Raw genomic sequence first — 15,944 nt, 5'->3', positions numbered from 1 at the left:
GTTTGGTTACCTAAAAACTGTCACAACTTGCCCATTTTTATCTGAATTATTGCAAATTCCTATTTTCTTACCTCAATAATCACACTGCTACGAACATAATCCACTCCCATTGGGGTTCTTTTGTCCAGGAAAGTGTCCTCTGAGTGTTTGTCATTCTTTAAGCTCTGCATGCCATCCTGACAGCAATTAGTCCCACCATAAGCAAAAGCTTTTGCTAAGAAATAGAAGGGAAAAGCAGGAGGTATTTTGAGACAGGAAGATCTCCACGAGCTTAAGAGAAGATCTGAACAAATTAGACACAGCTAATTACCAGTACATCAAGTGTTTTGGAAATACAGCTCTCTCCTATTACCCTTATGCCATATTTGAATGATCACATCTAAAAACAGGCAATATTTGGCCAGTCATGGGGCAACAGAGAAACTCTTCTCTAATTTTCGGTGTTGGCCAATTTGTACTGGGATTATTTGTTGAAAGATGTACAAAATCTGTTGTTATTCTCTTATTTAAAAATTCCCAGGGAAATTTAAAAATTCTCTTCAGGGAAATCTATCAGGTCCAACCTCACATGAGCAAATATCACAACAGGAAAACTGATAACCAGGGAATCTCCTGAGGTTTGTAACAGGTTCTTCTGTGCATTATAGGTATAGAATGTGTTTCTACAATAAATGAGGTTGAAAAGCCAAGTTGGCAGCAAGTGGAATAAAAAATTCCCCTTTGGGGTAGTGGAGAAACAAGAATTTTCTGCCGAAAGAGAAATAAAAAGAAACACTTGTAAAACTCTTTCAAGCAACAAGCTGTTTTTAGTTCTATACTACCAGTGATGTTGCTCAGTCCCAGCTCATTGAAGGAGAGAACAACAGAGGTGGGTTTGGCTTCCCCGGGGGCAACGCACTTCTTTCTTGTCAGATGGTGCTTCCCAGGATGTCCAACAAACTTTATGCCTTTTGGGACAGAAATCTTCACGTGGACCTGTGAAAATTTTGGAATTCATTACAAATTTCATCTGCAAAGCCACTTGTAAGAATTCTGAAAGCCACAAAATGCTCCACAAAAATCACAGCATTCAGATTTATTTGTTCTTCAAGCTTTCTAGTCATGTACTTGACTGAGAGCAGTACTTTCAGCTCAGCAATTCTACAAGTATTTCTGAGAGATACTACTGAGGGTAGGGAGACAATGAGGTTGAGAAGAAAACATCTTGGGAGACAGGATTTCTTGGGAAAAAAAAACAAAACAACTACTTCTGGCAGCTTTCCAATCATGAAGGAATTTCTTCTGTGATTCACAATGAGCTTCCTAATTGTCTTCTCTATATTTTTTCCCTATATTTTTCAATATTTGTACTTCTGAAGTGCTGCAAGATACTCCAGACCACTACATGTGTTTCAAGCTGAAAGTAAATAAAACAATGACTTTTATTTGTATTGAAAAGTAATATTTATCTTTTCAAGGCCCCTCTGCTGAGCTTACCTCTACATTAGGCTGGTACCTTATCTAATGTAACTTGTGGATCACTATGAGGTTCTGCTGATAAACCAGAATTGAGTTGTTCAGCAAAAGGAGGGGGCTGTTACCTCTACACACACAGCCAGGTAGTTGTAGACAGTCAGTGGGATTTTGGTCTGTTCCCCCCGGATGACGTGGTAGGGCAGGGTGAAATCAATGAAGAAAGGCTTGAATGTCTTCAGCTCTGTCTGTCTGGCAATGCCCAAACCCTTCTCTTCAGACAGACCCACAGCCTCCGTGATCCAGGTGGTGATGGAGTCAGGTACGTCCACATGCAGCTGGGCTTCCCCTGATGTGTTACTGTCAAAAGGAATGTGAAATAATTTGGGTTCAGCAAATTAATTTCATTCCAAAGCATTTAATTTAAGTACACATTTTGGGGAGTTCCCTCCACATCCAAATTTATAAGATAACATCAGTGTCTGCTTTGAGCAGCAGCTTATAAAAGGCTCGATGTTTTTTATCAGTTGAGACCTGTAAACATTTATAAGGAGAACAGCAAGTAGTTAGTTCTGTGAAACAATCTAACATACAAATTTGTACAGGTTTAAAAACTTTATTTGCAGCCTCATTATAAAGTGACTTTTCTTAGAGGCAAATGTCTGCATCAAGTCAAAAAAATCCCCCACAAACAAAACTAAAAAACTACCAAAACCCAAAAACAACAACAAAAAAAAGAAAGAATCCCAGAATGAGGTCCTGGATAAAAACAGTTCAACAACAATTTATTTAATTATCTCAGCATCAATATCAGCTAGTGAAATAAAAGTATTTTTTGTTGTCTCTGTGTCCATTTCTACACTGCAGACTCTGCTTGAATATAAGGTCAAATGAGAAATTTTCTAGACACCAAGTTCAGCAACTGTTTGTTTTGATTCAGAAGCATTTTGGTTTGTTGGGGTTTGGAATGCCTCACTTAGAAAACTTCCAAACCCATCATTTTCTTCCAATGGGGATTGAAACTAATTATTAAAAATCAAGTCTCTGAGTATTTAGCTTTCCTGTGCATACCCCAACAGGATATCATAAACCCGGTATCCTCTTCTATGCTTTGTAATAACAGAAATTCAATTTTCTTCTGAAGAAAATTTCCCTCCTGCAAAGCATCTTTGGCCTTGCCTGGAACAGAAAACATTTCCTCCAACACAAGAACAAAAGCTATTTCATGGCTCAACTGACAGCATGATTGGTGCAATTACGAGTACACCCCAAGGTTTTTTGCTCTCAAGTTCTTATTTATTCCCCAGAGCTTGATACACATGCTGTCAGCTCTGTGAGCTTTTAAGGGCATGGAAAAGGAGAAAGGAAGGTCTTCAGAACAAACTTGGAGAGCCTATAGCATGACATGATCCTTGTGGGTCCCTCCCAACCCAGAACATTCCATGAAACATTGTCACCTGCAAAGCTGCCTGATCCACATCCAGGCCACTCCCAAGAACTGCACTTCCACTGCTCTTCACATGCAAGTGATTCACTTTTGGCATAAATGAAGCACTTTCACTTTGCTCCTCTACATCAACTGTTTGCAATTCTCCTTGAGCCTGAAGCTGCAGGAACTGTCAGGAGCCAGGCAGGAGGTCATGGACTGATCTGTGTATTTATAGTACAGCGGGGAAAGAATTAAAACAAATGGTTTGATGAAAACTAGAGATCACTGTGCCTTTTAATAGACATGCTAAGCTCAGTCAGGCTCCAAGCACTGGCCAATGAATGTGGTTCCCCAGCTCAAAGTTCAGAGTGGAGAGCCTGGGAAATGCACTTGGCTTGGCAACACCAAGTTATTACAAAATCATGGAATGGTTTGGGTTGGGAGAGACATTAAAGCTCACCTCATTCCAGGGCAGGGACACCTTCCACCATCCCAGGTTGCTCCAAGCCCTGTCCAACCCAGCCTTGGACACTTCCAGGGATGGGGCAGCCACAGCTTCTCTGGGCAACCTGTGCCAATATCACCCTTATAGTAAAGAATTTCTTCCTGTTATCTAACCCAAACCTACTTAAAAATTAAAGCTATTTTAACTCTTTTTAAGCAGACTAATTCCTTAATATTTAGGTCCTCATACTAACTGGAGTTATGCAGCTGGTACCTGCAATAATCCCCAGCCCTGAAGAATAAGTAGAAGGGTGTCCTGGCTCTAGGACTGGCAGGATTCCAGTTTGTTTAACCAGACAATTTGTTGCAGCTGATGTTCTTTCCACTGGGATTTCAGCCCATAACCAGTATTAACATTATTTTCACACATGAGGGCACTTACTCTTCTGGGCGGGGGGCCAAAGAACACACTCATTTCCAGCCATTAGACCGTCCAGCCAGGCTCTAGGAATTTTTAGAATTGGTTTGGGAAGTTGACATTAGGCTTTTGTTTCTTTTTTTTTTTTTTTGAGGATTGTATTTTGTAATTATAAATGGTAGAAGAAAAAAAATAAATTCTTCCTGTTCAAGAGAGTGGAAGTGAAGAAATGGTCAACTCAGTTGTTTCTAAAGAAATGAAGTGGAGAAAATGCAATCTGCAACTTTTTATTCTGCACTCTCCCACTTATAATTAACTGCCCCAGCTTGCAGAGGCCCAAACAGGCACTTCTGGAATTCACTGTGTATTTCTACAAAGCATATTTCATGCTCAATTGAACAGATTTGAATACACTTGCTCCAAGTTCCTGTCAAATTTAATTTACAATCATTTATTGAGAAGGAAGTTTACTTGCAAACCTGGAGAAGTCTTTTAATAATTGCTTCAAATTATCCTAGGCGTGCTGTTGTGGGAGAGATTAGTTATCTATTTATTAATTTTCTTAGTTCCAACTGTACCCAGAGGAAACCACTATTTATGAGGCAGTAAATTAAGGTTTGGGGGAGATGCTTTTGCAACAGATGACAGAGAAAGAAGGAATTTGAAAAGCAATCAATAGAGAATCAATGTGGTTACAATTGACAGGTTCCACTTGAAGCAGGTGAATACACTTCAAGACCAGATGAAATGTTGCAAAGAGTATTGATTAAGGTGGTAATGAAGAAATGAAAAACAATGAAACAATGAAAAAATATCAGAAAATGCCAGTGTAACTCCAGTAGGTTTTACAGAGCTTTGTTTTTTGTAGTTGAACAGATACAACCCTCTGGATATAATTAAGAAAATTCCCTGTCAATACCTGACATTGAGGCAATGCCAAATCCATGTTTCAGGAAAGAAGGTTCTTTTTCTCTTCTCTGCTCTGCTAGAACAAGAAAGAAGTCCTTGTGAATTAACTCTTTCATTAAGACAGTTTTAACTGATAAATCAGAGAGTTATCACCTGACTGCAGCTCACATCACCAACATTCTGGCTCGCTACAGACTCATTCAGTGAGTGGGTGATCACCCATAACACAAATTACATGGTCCTCCCAAACAATCCCATTGTGCACACACACACCCTGCAGACATAAATAAGAATGTAAAAAAACCCAGTACAAATAAGATTATATTATTTCTGCTAGTTTTAAATATTATCTGATTTTATGATCCAAATTCTTTCACCAAAGGAAGTCAAAAGGAGCACACTGAGCATGTGACTTCCCAGGATATGATATGGCCTAACTAACAGCAGTTACTACAATCACTACTTTATATTCCTCTCCACTTCTTCTCTTGGAGTTGTCTTGACCTCTAATATTTTAATAATTTAGTCAGTTTTTCTACACCTATGATGCTTCATTATCTTTTTGTTAATTAACCCCCTGGCTCTGCTAAGAGAAGCTCCCAGGATGTTCAGGATGCAAATGGAAGGCTCAGAATTACCCACTGCACTTCAGGATTTATTCTTCCTGCAGCCCCTCATTTTGACCACCAGCTGAATGGCCAAAATAACAAACAATTAACTCTGTGAAACCAGCTCTAGCTTGAAAATATTGAGAAAGCAGCAACTAATTCCCAGAAAACTGACATATGAAAGAGTGTCAAATGATTCATATCATATCTTATCAAATCATATCATATTCATATCTTCATTTTGAAGAATATTTCTCTACATTTTTCCAGAATTAAACTAAATTTAACAAAGTAATGTCAGCTGTACATTTTTTTAAGTCTATCAAGACATCAGAAGAGTTTCTCCACCACTGCCTTTAAACCTGGGGGTATGGAGGTGGAAAGCAGTTGATAATATAGAAGAAAGAAAAAACAGCTCAGAGTAACACAGACAATATATATTACAAAAAAAAAAAAAAAGTTACCTTGCTGTTATTTTAGAATGCATTGTGGCCACCAAGGTCCCAGTGTGTGGCTGGAAGGCTGGAACAGCCTCATCTGTGTACATTCCTCCATTCTGCCTGTGGTTCAAGCTGACTATGTCAGTCATTACCACCAAACCAGTTTCCTAGAACATGCAAATGAAGACCACAAAACAAAAACCAGCAAGGAAAAAAATAAATTAAGAGAATTAAATGTGTACCAAGAAAAACTTTTTAAAATAGAATTCCTCAATCCTGTTCTAACATTTATGGGGTAAATCTCAATTGAAACCTGAGGATTTTTTTAAAAATTTTATATAAAAATGAAGATACATCCGCAGAGGTTTTATGAGAAAGCTCTTGTCTGCTTGGAAAATGCATTTAAATCACTATCTAACATTGCTGGACATATGTGACTGCCAGGCAGCTAGAGGTAAAAAAATAATTACACAGATTTTTCCCCTAGAATGCAACATTACAGCTTTTTACCTTTCCTAAAAGTTTCCAGAGTGTTCTGCTGCACTTAGCAGGCAGCTCTCACATCAGACATCACCAATTCTGTACTGCCAGGGATGCCAAGTAAAATGAAAACTGTCCACACAGCTCCACAGGGAAAGCACAGAACTCCTGAGAAAGCTCTCTGCCAGCTCTGTCCCCTAAATGTACTTATTCACAAGAGACAGCAGCTCTCAGACGCCAAAGAATGAGCTTTGTTCTCCACATCCACACCCAGTTATCACACACCAGGGATGCAGCCCTGAAGTCACACCAGCTCCCAATATATGCACCTTTTCCCAAGAATTTCTACCTCTCAGGAAGAAAAAAAGCAGCATCAGAACAAAACCAGATCCCAGGGAGAGAAGCAGCAGTGACTCCTGAAATGGGGGGTTGCAACAAGGATTTAGAGTTTAAGAGGTTGAGGCATTGGGGGAATATATGAAAGCCTTTGGGGTTTAAGGCAACATAGAAAAACAATTTAGCTAAAAATCCCAGAAAGGACAAAGAATGAGGAGACAGAGGAGCTGTAGGAAGCAAGGATCATAATTATTAGCAGTTACGTGGATTAAAATCGGAAAGAACATCAAACATTAGACCTGTGACACTGGTTCTCTAGGTCAATCTGTCTTTCAGAGCAGCCAGCAGTAAGAGTCTGTGTAAAAAATATAAAACATTCACAGCACAGCCTTTCATGTGGAATGTTCTTATTTCAGGCAATCAGGGAGCAGAGGTTACACCCTGCATGGTGAGGAAGACAGAAAAGTGGGATGTCAGCAGAGTCTGAAAGGGTGGATGAACTCTACTGTGCAACTCCAGGAAGGAAAAGAAGAGGCAAACAAGCAGAACTTCTCAAATAGATGAAGTAACATCATTTTAAACAAAAGGAAAGCAAGAAGCTAATGGAAATAGTAGCATGTCTTAAAACCCACAGGTGGCTATTCTCAGCTTAAAGGACTGCACTGTTAGTATCCAAAGCAATGAACAAATGAATTAGTGCATGAATAAATTAAAAAAAAAAAAAAGAAAAAGAACTTGTTTTAAATGCTCAACTTGAAAGGTAATGCAAATACACAGCACATATCAAAGAAATAAGATGTTTAAAATCTGGTCAGGTTTAACTATAGAAAGACACCAAGCAAACATAACTACTTAAATATATGGCATTTAAGCAGTAACTTGATTGAGGATACAAAGAAAACATTCCTGATCTTTCATGCAGATGGCCACAGAAGCTGGCAGAGCTTGGGCAGGAAAGAAATGTAAATGATTTCCAAAGGATAGTCCAAAAGAGGAAAGACTACAAGGAAAGACTCACATTCCACCTTCCTTCCCTGTCAGAGGAGCTGCAGAAGAGACCTACAAGCTCATCCACAGCTGGAGGAACCTTCTGGTCCCTCTAATTCTCCAGAGCATCAGCATGAATTCCTTCCCCCAATAGCGTAACTGGCCCTCTCATCAGGACTGGCCAAAATCAAACAACGTCTCTCCAACATTTTTGCTGGAACAGTGAACTCTGTTCTCAAAAATTACTTTCCAGCCTCCTCTCAGAGAAATAGCTCTGGTATGGGCAAAATATAGAGCTGAAAAATCATCCTGCAAACATGAAAGCAAAACAACTCCATAGAGAAGGGAGGCTCATTCTTCCTACTGTAAAGGCGAAGCGAGCGTCCTTGGTGATGTCCCAGTGCCAGGGAAAGACTGAAGATCTACGGCGTCTATGTGAGGACATGCCTGGCCACCAGAAGTGCCCTTCCTCCTTTGGAGCTCCAAAAGCATCAGATACATCATACTCTGCAAGCTCCTGAAAAACCTGCAGGGAAAGGGCAGAGGCTGCTGTCCTTGGGTACAAAGGTACACACAAGGTAGATGTGGATCACAGCACTGAGGTACAAACATCAGTGCCTTAAACTCCTCATACCTGACTGGCTGTCAGCTGAAAGCCTGTCTTCAGCAGGTAGACACTCTTATCCACAGTGGCAATGCAGACACAGCTCGATTTTGCAGCTCTGATCTTGATGTTCACGACATCACCAGGTCTGGTCTCATTTGCTGAGAGCACCACTGCAACCTGGGAATGAACATTTAAGCCCAGTTATGTCTACAGGGAAGAACGAAACCCCATCCCTTCCTCCCCGCTGGCTCCAGAGCCCCTACCTGGTTCTCAAAGGAGGAGTTCACAGTGAACTGCAGGCTGTCTGTGACCCCCTCCCCGTTCTCCCTCACATAGTACACCAGGAGACGGCCCAAGGGAGTCATGGAGTGAAGGACCGAGAATCTCAGGAACGTCACACACACCTCAACCTCTGCTGTAGGTGTGCTGGTAGGTGCTGGAACAGAAATGGTGAAAAATATAGTCTTATTTATCAAAATATCTCTTCTTCCTGCCCCATTCTGCTGCTGAGAGGTGCAGAACTCCCAAGGCTTGCATTCTTCCCTGTTGCACGTTTTTCTTTAATTCAGTCTTTTCCCTTTTTCTCTTCTTTGTGAAAGCTGATAAGAAATTAGCACTCTTAACATAATGAGCAGCACAGTGAAGGTGGATAGGGAATGACTACTCAGTGTTCTTCCAGCCATAAAAATCAAGGAAATACACGGTCAAGTTATTAAGCCATTAAAAACAAACAAAAAAAGGATATCTACTGCTGCAAAACTCTGCTGAGAGAAAAGGTATAAATGAATCTGAAAAAGATTATGCAGTTTCATGGCCAGTCTTCGCGAACGAAGATTTTTGGGAAAGGTCATTACCCTTCGAGCCTGCGCAGTGGATTTTTTTTTTTAGGTGAGACACAGCGTGCGCTGAACTGAGCCCACCCTTTAATCCTAAGGTTCATCTGCCGGGGCCGAGCGAGCTCGGACGGTGGCAGCGAGGTCCTCGGGACATAGGTTTGTTTAGAGTGACCTTCTCTTAGATGTCTGGCCTTACAGGGCTGATGAGCTCCATCTGCCTGGAGGAGTTCCCTGACCGGGAATCGAACCCAGGCCACGGCGGTGAGAGTGCTGCATCCTAACCACTAGACCACCGGGGGCCCCGATTATGCAGTTTATAGAGCATATAATCACTGCAGAAGTTAAATAGAATCACCCAAAGGTTTGGGTTAGAAGGAACCTTTAGAGATCATCTAGTTCCAGCCCCCTGCTGTGGACAAGGACATCTTTCATAGGATCAGGTTGCCCAAAGTCCCATCCAACCTGCCCTGGAACACTTCCAAAGACAGAGCAACCACAATGCCTTCAGGCAGCCTGTAAATGCAACAGCTCAGAACAAATCTTCAGTGCAAAAAGTCATTACAAATTCCCAAACCTCTGATTCCCAGAAGCTGGGTTGGGTACATGTTTTACTCTTTGCCTGACTCCCAAACTGGTTGCTACTGCAGACAGGTTACCAGGATAGACATTTTCTTTGGCAGCTGTTACATGCATCTCCCAATTCCACCATTCTTTATCCCCCTGGTCCCTAAGTTCACCAGATTTGTATTTTTCTGTTATTTCTTGGACAAACTAGGAGTCCACATTTCATTTTCCTTCTCTGTGTGGACTGCTTGATCTTCTCCTTTAGGCTGATCCACATTATCAGTCCATCTAATGTTCTCTTCTCAGTTCAAGCTCAACCAGCTCAGCAAACTGCCCCAGCCCCATCACACACTTCCTTGACACTCTGCTGAGCCAAAGGCAAGCAAAGATCAATTTTCTTAACAGAGAAAGACTGCAGAAAGACTAGAGAAAACTCTTTAAGAGTTATCCCTCAGAGAATTTTTTCTATGTATCACTATTTTTCTTGCACAAAATGATTCTACACTCTTTGAGGAGCATCCAGTTCAAAAAAGGTGGATACGGTTTGTGGAAAGGTGGTTTTTTCCCTGAAAACAGGAGGGAGATTGCATTTCTGCTGCTAGCTACCTGTTCCTGGGAAATGCGTGATACCAATGTTCTTCTCAGAGGGGAAGGTAGCTCTTTTGCTCCTCTGCTGGGTGATGTTACTGGGCTGGAGTCCCGAGAGGACAATGTTGCCTCGCGATGCCACTTCATAATGTAGAGTGAAGTTGCATGGACATGTGGACTTCACTGCAATCCAAGCCTCCTCTCCTACCTGCAGCCAGAGACAGAAAAGCAAAAGATCTGGTCTGTTGTAATGTACACTTTTGATTTATAAAGCACAGAAGCCCCTTTGGGTTTCAGGCCACGGGAGGTGTGACCCCCCTCTCCTAACAAACATAAGCATTGAAAAGTGTGTTACATTAGCACTGTTGTCATGGGCTTTTCTCACAATAAAAAGAGGTCAGTGTTCAGCTCTCCACTCCCTGCAAATCTACAGGAGAATGAGCTGGGGGTTGTATGCATTAATGAAACAATGAAGGAATCTCTGGAATCCTGGAAGTTAAGCCTTTTGGCACAGAGCAGCTGTCAGAATTGGTTGAATTTTAGACACCCCTTCAGCAGTCCAGCCCCCCAAAAAAAGAAAGAGATAGACAGGTTCGGGGTAGAAAGAGATGTGTGTTTGATAGTCTTAGCAGTTTAACTGTGATTATACACGGGGACTGTATTCATGTGGCAAATACTAATTCAAACATAACCAACGCGGCATGAAATTTCTGGGAATAGATCTGAGGGAAAATGCTTTCCAACTACACAAGTCTTGATAATAACTTGTAAGTCTGGCACTCGGGGAAGTGTCAAACACACAAATAAATGAGAAGAAAGCTTTTTTTTGTCTGGGTAAGCTCATCTGATGCCTGCAATAGGCTCCAGAGCAGCACTCTGGGCACTGAAGCCCTGTATACAGAGGGGCTCACTAAGTACTGAATGCTCAGAAGAAAAAATCCCCCAAATAGGACTCGGTAATAATTCCCCTTTCCTAGGAACACAAACTTCTTGCTTCAGGGACCTGAGGAGCAGCTGGCACTAGTGTTCAGCAAGATTTCTGCAGAAGCTTCCACTCCTGACCCTCCTGTCATTTAAAGTAGAACAATTCTCAATTAAAACTGTTCAGGCTGTATGTTAAATCCCAAAAAAATCTTTTGAAAAAACTTTGCTTTCTCCAGCACCAAGTGTTCTTCCAGAATGTCCACATGGTACAAACCAAAAGGGCAGAACTTGACTACAAGGAGTTGCTAATGGTTAAATATAGTGAGAATGCCACAAAGACCAAAAAGTGCCTCGTGACATTAAATATTTGAAGTATTAAGAATCCCCACAGTGCAAATGATGAAACAATTCATTAAAAAATTAATGTAGCTAATTGGAACACCCAGTAAGAGCTGGCAATGCAGGGAAACAGTTCCCACATCAGCTGGTCACCCAACTCCTAGCTTTCCCACAGAAGAATTAGTTCTAATCAGGTTATAATAAGAACAATGTGTTCAGATTAGCAGTGTATAATCCCCTTTCCATACCTCAGGAAACTTGTAAAAGATTAATTAGCCATTAAACTTCCATGAAATTCAACTATATAAAAAAAAAAAGCTCTTATTTGGATACAAAGAATCTGAAACCAACCTGACGGATAACAGAAATTTAAGTGTGCGTATTACCAAAACACACTTTTTTTCCCCCACAAAGCAATATACAGACCCTCAGAACACCTTCCTGAGTAAGAAGAAACCCTAAACAACTCTCAGAAAACAATATGCAACAGGAATCATGATTAAATCAGACCTTTATGAGAGAAATTGCAACTTTTATAGGGCAGGATTACAATTTTAGAGAGGCTCCTACGAAACCTACAAAAGACAAGGTAACTCTGTTCATAGTTCAGTAGCTGGAAGAATAAACAGATACAGCTGAGATTTACACTGGAAGTTCTAGTGAGACTACACAGTCTTAATTTTGATTTTTAATAATGAAGCCACCCCAATAACATGAATTCCAATGATCTCCACAACACAAAGGAGAATGAGGTGCTGCATAAAGCATCAAAGGTGCTTTGCTTAGCACTGTGTGTGACCCATACTGAACAATTCTTTGGTGGCTGAAGTGCAGCTCCTTGAAGTTTCCTCCCTTTGGAGTGGAAACAAAAACAGTTCAGGATCCCAGAAACACCTAGAAATATTTAATTAGAACTAAGAACTTTTAGCCAAGAATTGTTGCCATGATTGAATATGATGTCAACATACCTGGAAAGGTTTGTCTGGTGCCTGGAGCTGGATGTGACACTTGCTGGGCGAGTACCAGCTGCTGATGGACAAGTAGTTGGGCAGATATTGATCCCCAGAGGGTTTCCCATCAATTGCTGTCACTTTGGTCTTTTAAAAAAAAAGTTACATCTGAATGTTATGCATAGAAATCATGCATAGAAATCCTGATTTGTGCTCTTTTATGTTGTATCCCCTTCTCCCATTTTATGCTTTCCAGCTGTTCATCTCTTGTCATCTTTAAACAGCAATATTACTTCCCAAATATCAGACCCTTACTACCTTGTTAAGCTGTATTTGGAGAAGTATCTTTTCATGGTGGTTCTCAACATCAGTTCTATTGGCAGCAAGAAACAAAGCAAGTGTTTGCTATGTTGAAATCCAGAAGCTGAAGCTAAAAAGGCAGCAATTTCCTGTTTGTAGCACTGATTTTATAAAGCGCAGGTTTGACAAGATTAGTTACATTAAAGCCCGCTAATCCTATAAAGATCTTTTACCCACCTCCAGCCAGACATATTGGGCAGCTGTGGGGATGGAGGGGATTTCAAACTCCACCAGGCCATTCCTTGATACCAGTTCACTTGTGTAAACGTTGTCCTTTGGTGTGAGCTCAGCTTTAATTCGGATGGTGACCCTGTCAGCTGGACTTCCATCAGGGTAAGTGACTTCTACCTACACAGTGTGACATTTATAGAACAACAGGGTTTACATGACCAGCAATTCCAGGTGGGAAAAACACACCAGAGAATATGGTGTGACATCCTGAGATCAAGTCAGTACAATCTCATGGTGGCTCTATTTTAATCTTACCTTCCCTTTGTAAGGCAGTCCAGGTTTGAACTGTTTTCTGGTGTCCTTGGAGTACTTGATATCAATCAGCTGTTTCTGGACAGGTGTGGAATCATCAAATGTGACTTGTTTGCTCCCATCAGAGCTAATCAGTGTGGCCCAGATGTTGACTGTGCCTCGAAAATGCTCTGGGACATCAGCTGGCATCATGTCTTTGACACACACATCGAAAACAGCAGAGCCATCAATCTACAAATTGTGTTGGGGAACAGAAATGTAGGTTTGCATTCACATCCAGAGAAGGTCTGTAAGCCAAGTCTAAATCACAGGCACTAGATAGGAGTTTGCAGCAGTATTTTTATAGGATTAGGAGTGGAGAGAGTTAATTGGGAAGTGGATGAAGGAAGGAAGCAAGCAAGCAAGTTTCGTTTTCCTCCTTATCCCTAGTCTGGACTAGCTCTGTCACAGTCCCTCAATCTCTTGTTCTCCTCAGTCCAATATGCTCTAAAACCATATGAATACTATGCCAATAAATTCCCATCCCCCCAAATCATAAACAGACCATGCAAAAACAAGTAATATTTTTTATTATGCTGGACCTAATTATCCCATTTTATTCTTTATTTTCTGATCTCCCATCAGTAACAAAACAGAGCTGTGGGATTAAGGAACACAGATCACAGGTGAGTCAGTGGTCTTCCTCACCTGGGTGGTCTTGAGGACAGGGTGTCCCACTTCATGCCTGTAGTACCCCACACCATTTATAGTCATATTGACAATTAACTTCCCTGTCACTGGTTTTCCAAATGTGTATCTGAAATAGAAAGAAGATATTTAATAACCTTCAGATAGTTTCTTTTTTCCTGCTTATATCAAGGCAATAACATGTTACCTGCACATCTAGAAAACAGACAGTTTTCCAGCTTATTTTTAACATTCTAGAAAGGCTCTTACACAAGAAAGCTGATAATGATGACAAGCAATAATCTGAAAATTCAGCAGCAGATGGGATCCAAGCTCCAGTGACTGTACTACAATCCAGAGTAATGAAACTTGATTTGGGATATGTTCCTACCTGGCATGGACAATTCCTTTTTCACACAGTGAGAGGTCCCGAATGTAGCGAGGGGGGTCAATGAGCAGCTCAAACTTTGGTAATACTACAATGAAAAAATACAGTAGAATCTTTTGAAGAACTCATTGCCCAGATTATAAAGAAAGCCCACACAGCTCTGACCAGATCCTTCTTGTGGTCCATCAGGTCTGAGTGGGTAAACCAGCAGAGGATCAGTCGACAACAGCAGCAAAAACCAAGACCATCTTAGCAAAACACCCAGTTACCAGTGTCCCCATGCCACAGCTCGAAGGAATTTTTCCTCATGACATTTTAAATGCATTATTTCAGGTATTTCCTCAAGAGAAAACATTTCACAGTGTTCTGTTCTTCCAAATGCACTTGGGTTCCAGCCAACTCACCATATTTCTGAACTTCAAAAGATTTGTTGTACGTGTGTCCCTGCATTTCAGCAAAGATGAGCCATTCCCCAAACACTGGCTGATCAGACAGAGGAAAAGACATATTGACAATACCTGAAAAAAGGAATCGGACTGTGAACTCTGTGCTGCTGAACTGTGTTCAGACATTGCCAAGGCTTATTGAACACAACTCAGGGCAAGCAGAAGCAAAGGTGAATAACAATACAAGGAGGAAAGGAATCTGAAAAACTCACCACAACAAAATGGCTTCAAATTGCTCCACTCGATCATCCGTGACCCCCGAGGATCCTGCACATGGTTTAGGAATGAGAAACATCACAGCATCACTAACGCATTGAACTCAGTTTGCAACAAAGAACTTAATTTTTTAACATACACACATCACTAACAGTCCAAATGTAACTAATATATGTGTTCTGAAGATACTTTACCAGGGGTATTTGCTTTCTAAAGTTATTTAAGAGCATTGTAAGCAATGCACACAAGCAAGTGCTGTCAAGCAGCAGATCTTCCACCTGTTTTAAGACACCTCTTTCAGATGGGATGAACTGACCTCTGGTGACACTTTATTCCTAAAGGGTACGACAGGCAAGACAATTTTTAGGTGACATAGTCAGATGAAATGAATTCTACTGGTTTTGCCAGCATTAAATCTGTGCTAAACACAAACAAGAGAAGAAGGTGGATTCTTCTGTTTAAACACATGGTTTAAAAAAAAGAGAAAAAAAAAAAAGAAAAAACTAAGATTAGGCACAGAAGGAACCTCTCATTCACCTCGTAAGGAAGAAGAGAGGAGCGCCCTTTCCTTGCCATGGATTTCTATTGTCCAATATCAAAATGTTCGGGTGTAGAGATGAGATTGGCCCTGCTATACCAGCCCAGCCAGAGGAAGGATAGGAGTGGATCTGAAGGGGAAAATTGAGTGGGACTGTTACCCTTACAAGTCCCAGTGAATATAGTCAATTCCTCTCAGGTTGAAAAATGGGAATAGATTTCTGAGACTGAGGTAGAAAACCAGGATATTTGTTGGTGGTAACAAAAGAGCAAGACACTAAGTCTTGTCAGTTAAAGACACAGGGAGAGAGATAATTGCATAGGATAGTTTGGAATGGCCATAATGGACTTGAAAAGCTGCAGGCGCTCCTCAGGCTACGAGAACCTGTTGTCTGTACAGGACACATGTGAGATGGGCAGACAGATACTCACCACCACATAAGCTTCAATCTGAAAGAAAAAAAAAAAAACAAAAGACTTTATGAAACAAAGCTGCTTTTCTGCTTCTTGTGACAAACAGCTGACTTGGCACAAGCA

General features: G+C 41.0%; 1 protein-coding gene across 1 annotated transcript in view; it reads right to left on the bottom strand.

Annotated features, from left to right (window-relative positions):
• Window positions 1-15,944, bottom strand: part of CPAMD8 (C3 and PZP like, alpha-2-macroglobulin domain containing 8) — a 51,209-nt gene that overhangs the window by 29,906 nt on the left and 5,359 nt on the right. Inside the window, exons 6-22 of the mRNA XM_017836368.1 lie at window positions 15,840-15,857; window positions 14,867-14,921; window positions 14,613-14,726; window positions 14,212-14,296; window positions 13,842-13,950; window positions 13,158-13,385; window positions 12,849-13,019; window positions 12,330-12,458; window positions 10,117-10,306; window positions 8,374-8,546; window positions 8,138-8,287; window positions 7,868-8,029; window positions 5,725-5,867; window positions 4,663-4,725; window positions 1,581-1,812; window positions 822-975; window positions 72-214 (exon numbers count right to left, since the gene is read on the bottom strand). Coding sequence (XP_017691857.1) covers window positions 72-214; window positions 822-975; window positions 1,581-1,812; window positions 4,663-4,725; window positions 5,725-5,867; window positions 7,868-8,029; window positions 8,138-8,287; window positions 8,374-8,546; window positions 10,117-10,306; window positions 12,330-12,458; window positions 12,849-13,019; window positions 13,158-13,385; window positions 13,842-13,950; window positions 14,212-14,296; window positions 14,613-14,726; window positions 14,867-14,921; window positions 15,840-15,857 — 2,319 coding nt within the window. The remainder of the gene's footprint in view (window positions 1-71; window positions 215-821; window positions 976-1,580; window positions 1,813-4,662; window positions 4,726-5,724; window positions 5,868-7,867; window positions 8,030-8,137; window positions 8,288-8,373; window positions 8,547-10,116; window positions 10,307-12,329; window positions 12,459-12,848; window positions 13,020-13,157; window positions 13,386-13,841; window positions 13,951-14,211; window positions 14,297-14,612; window positions 14,727-14,866; window positions 14,922-15,839; window positions 15,858-15,944) is intronic.

This window comes from Lepidothrix coronata, unplaced genomic scaffold, assembly GCF_001604755.1.
Source record: "Lepidothrix coronata isolate B3197 unplaced genomic scaffold, Lepidothrix_coronata-1.0 Scaffold277, whole genome shotgun sequence".
Lineage (NCBI taxonomy): Eukaryota > Metazoa > Chordata > Aves > Passeriformes > Pipridae > Lepidothrix > Lepidothrix coronata.
The sequence above is the reverse complement of the archived record's forward strand: the minus strand, read 5'-3'. Positions and strand labels throughout refer to the sequence as shown.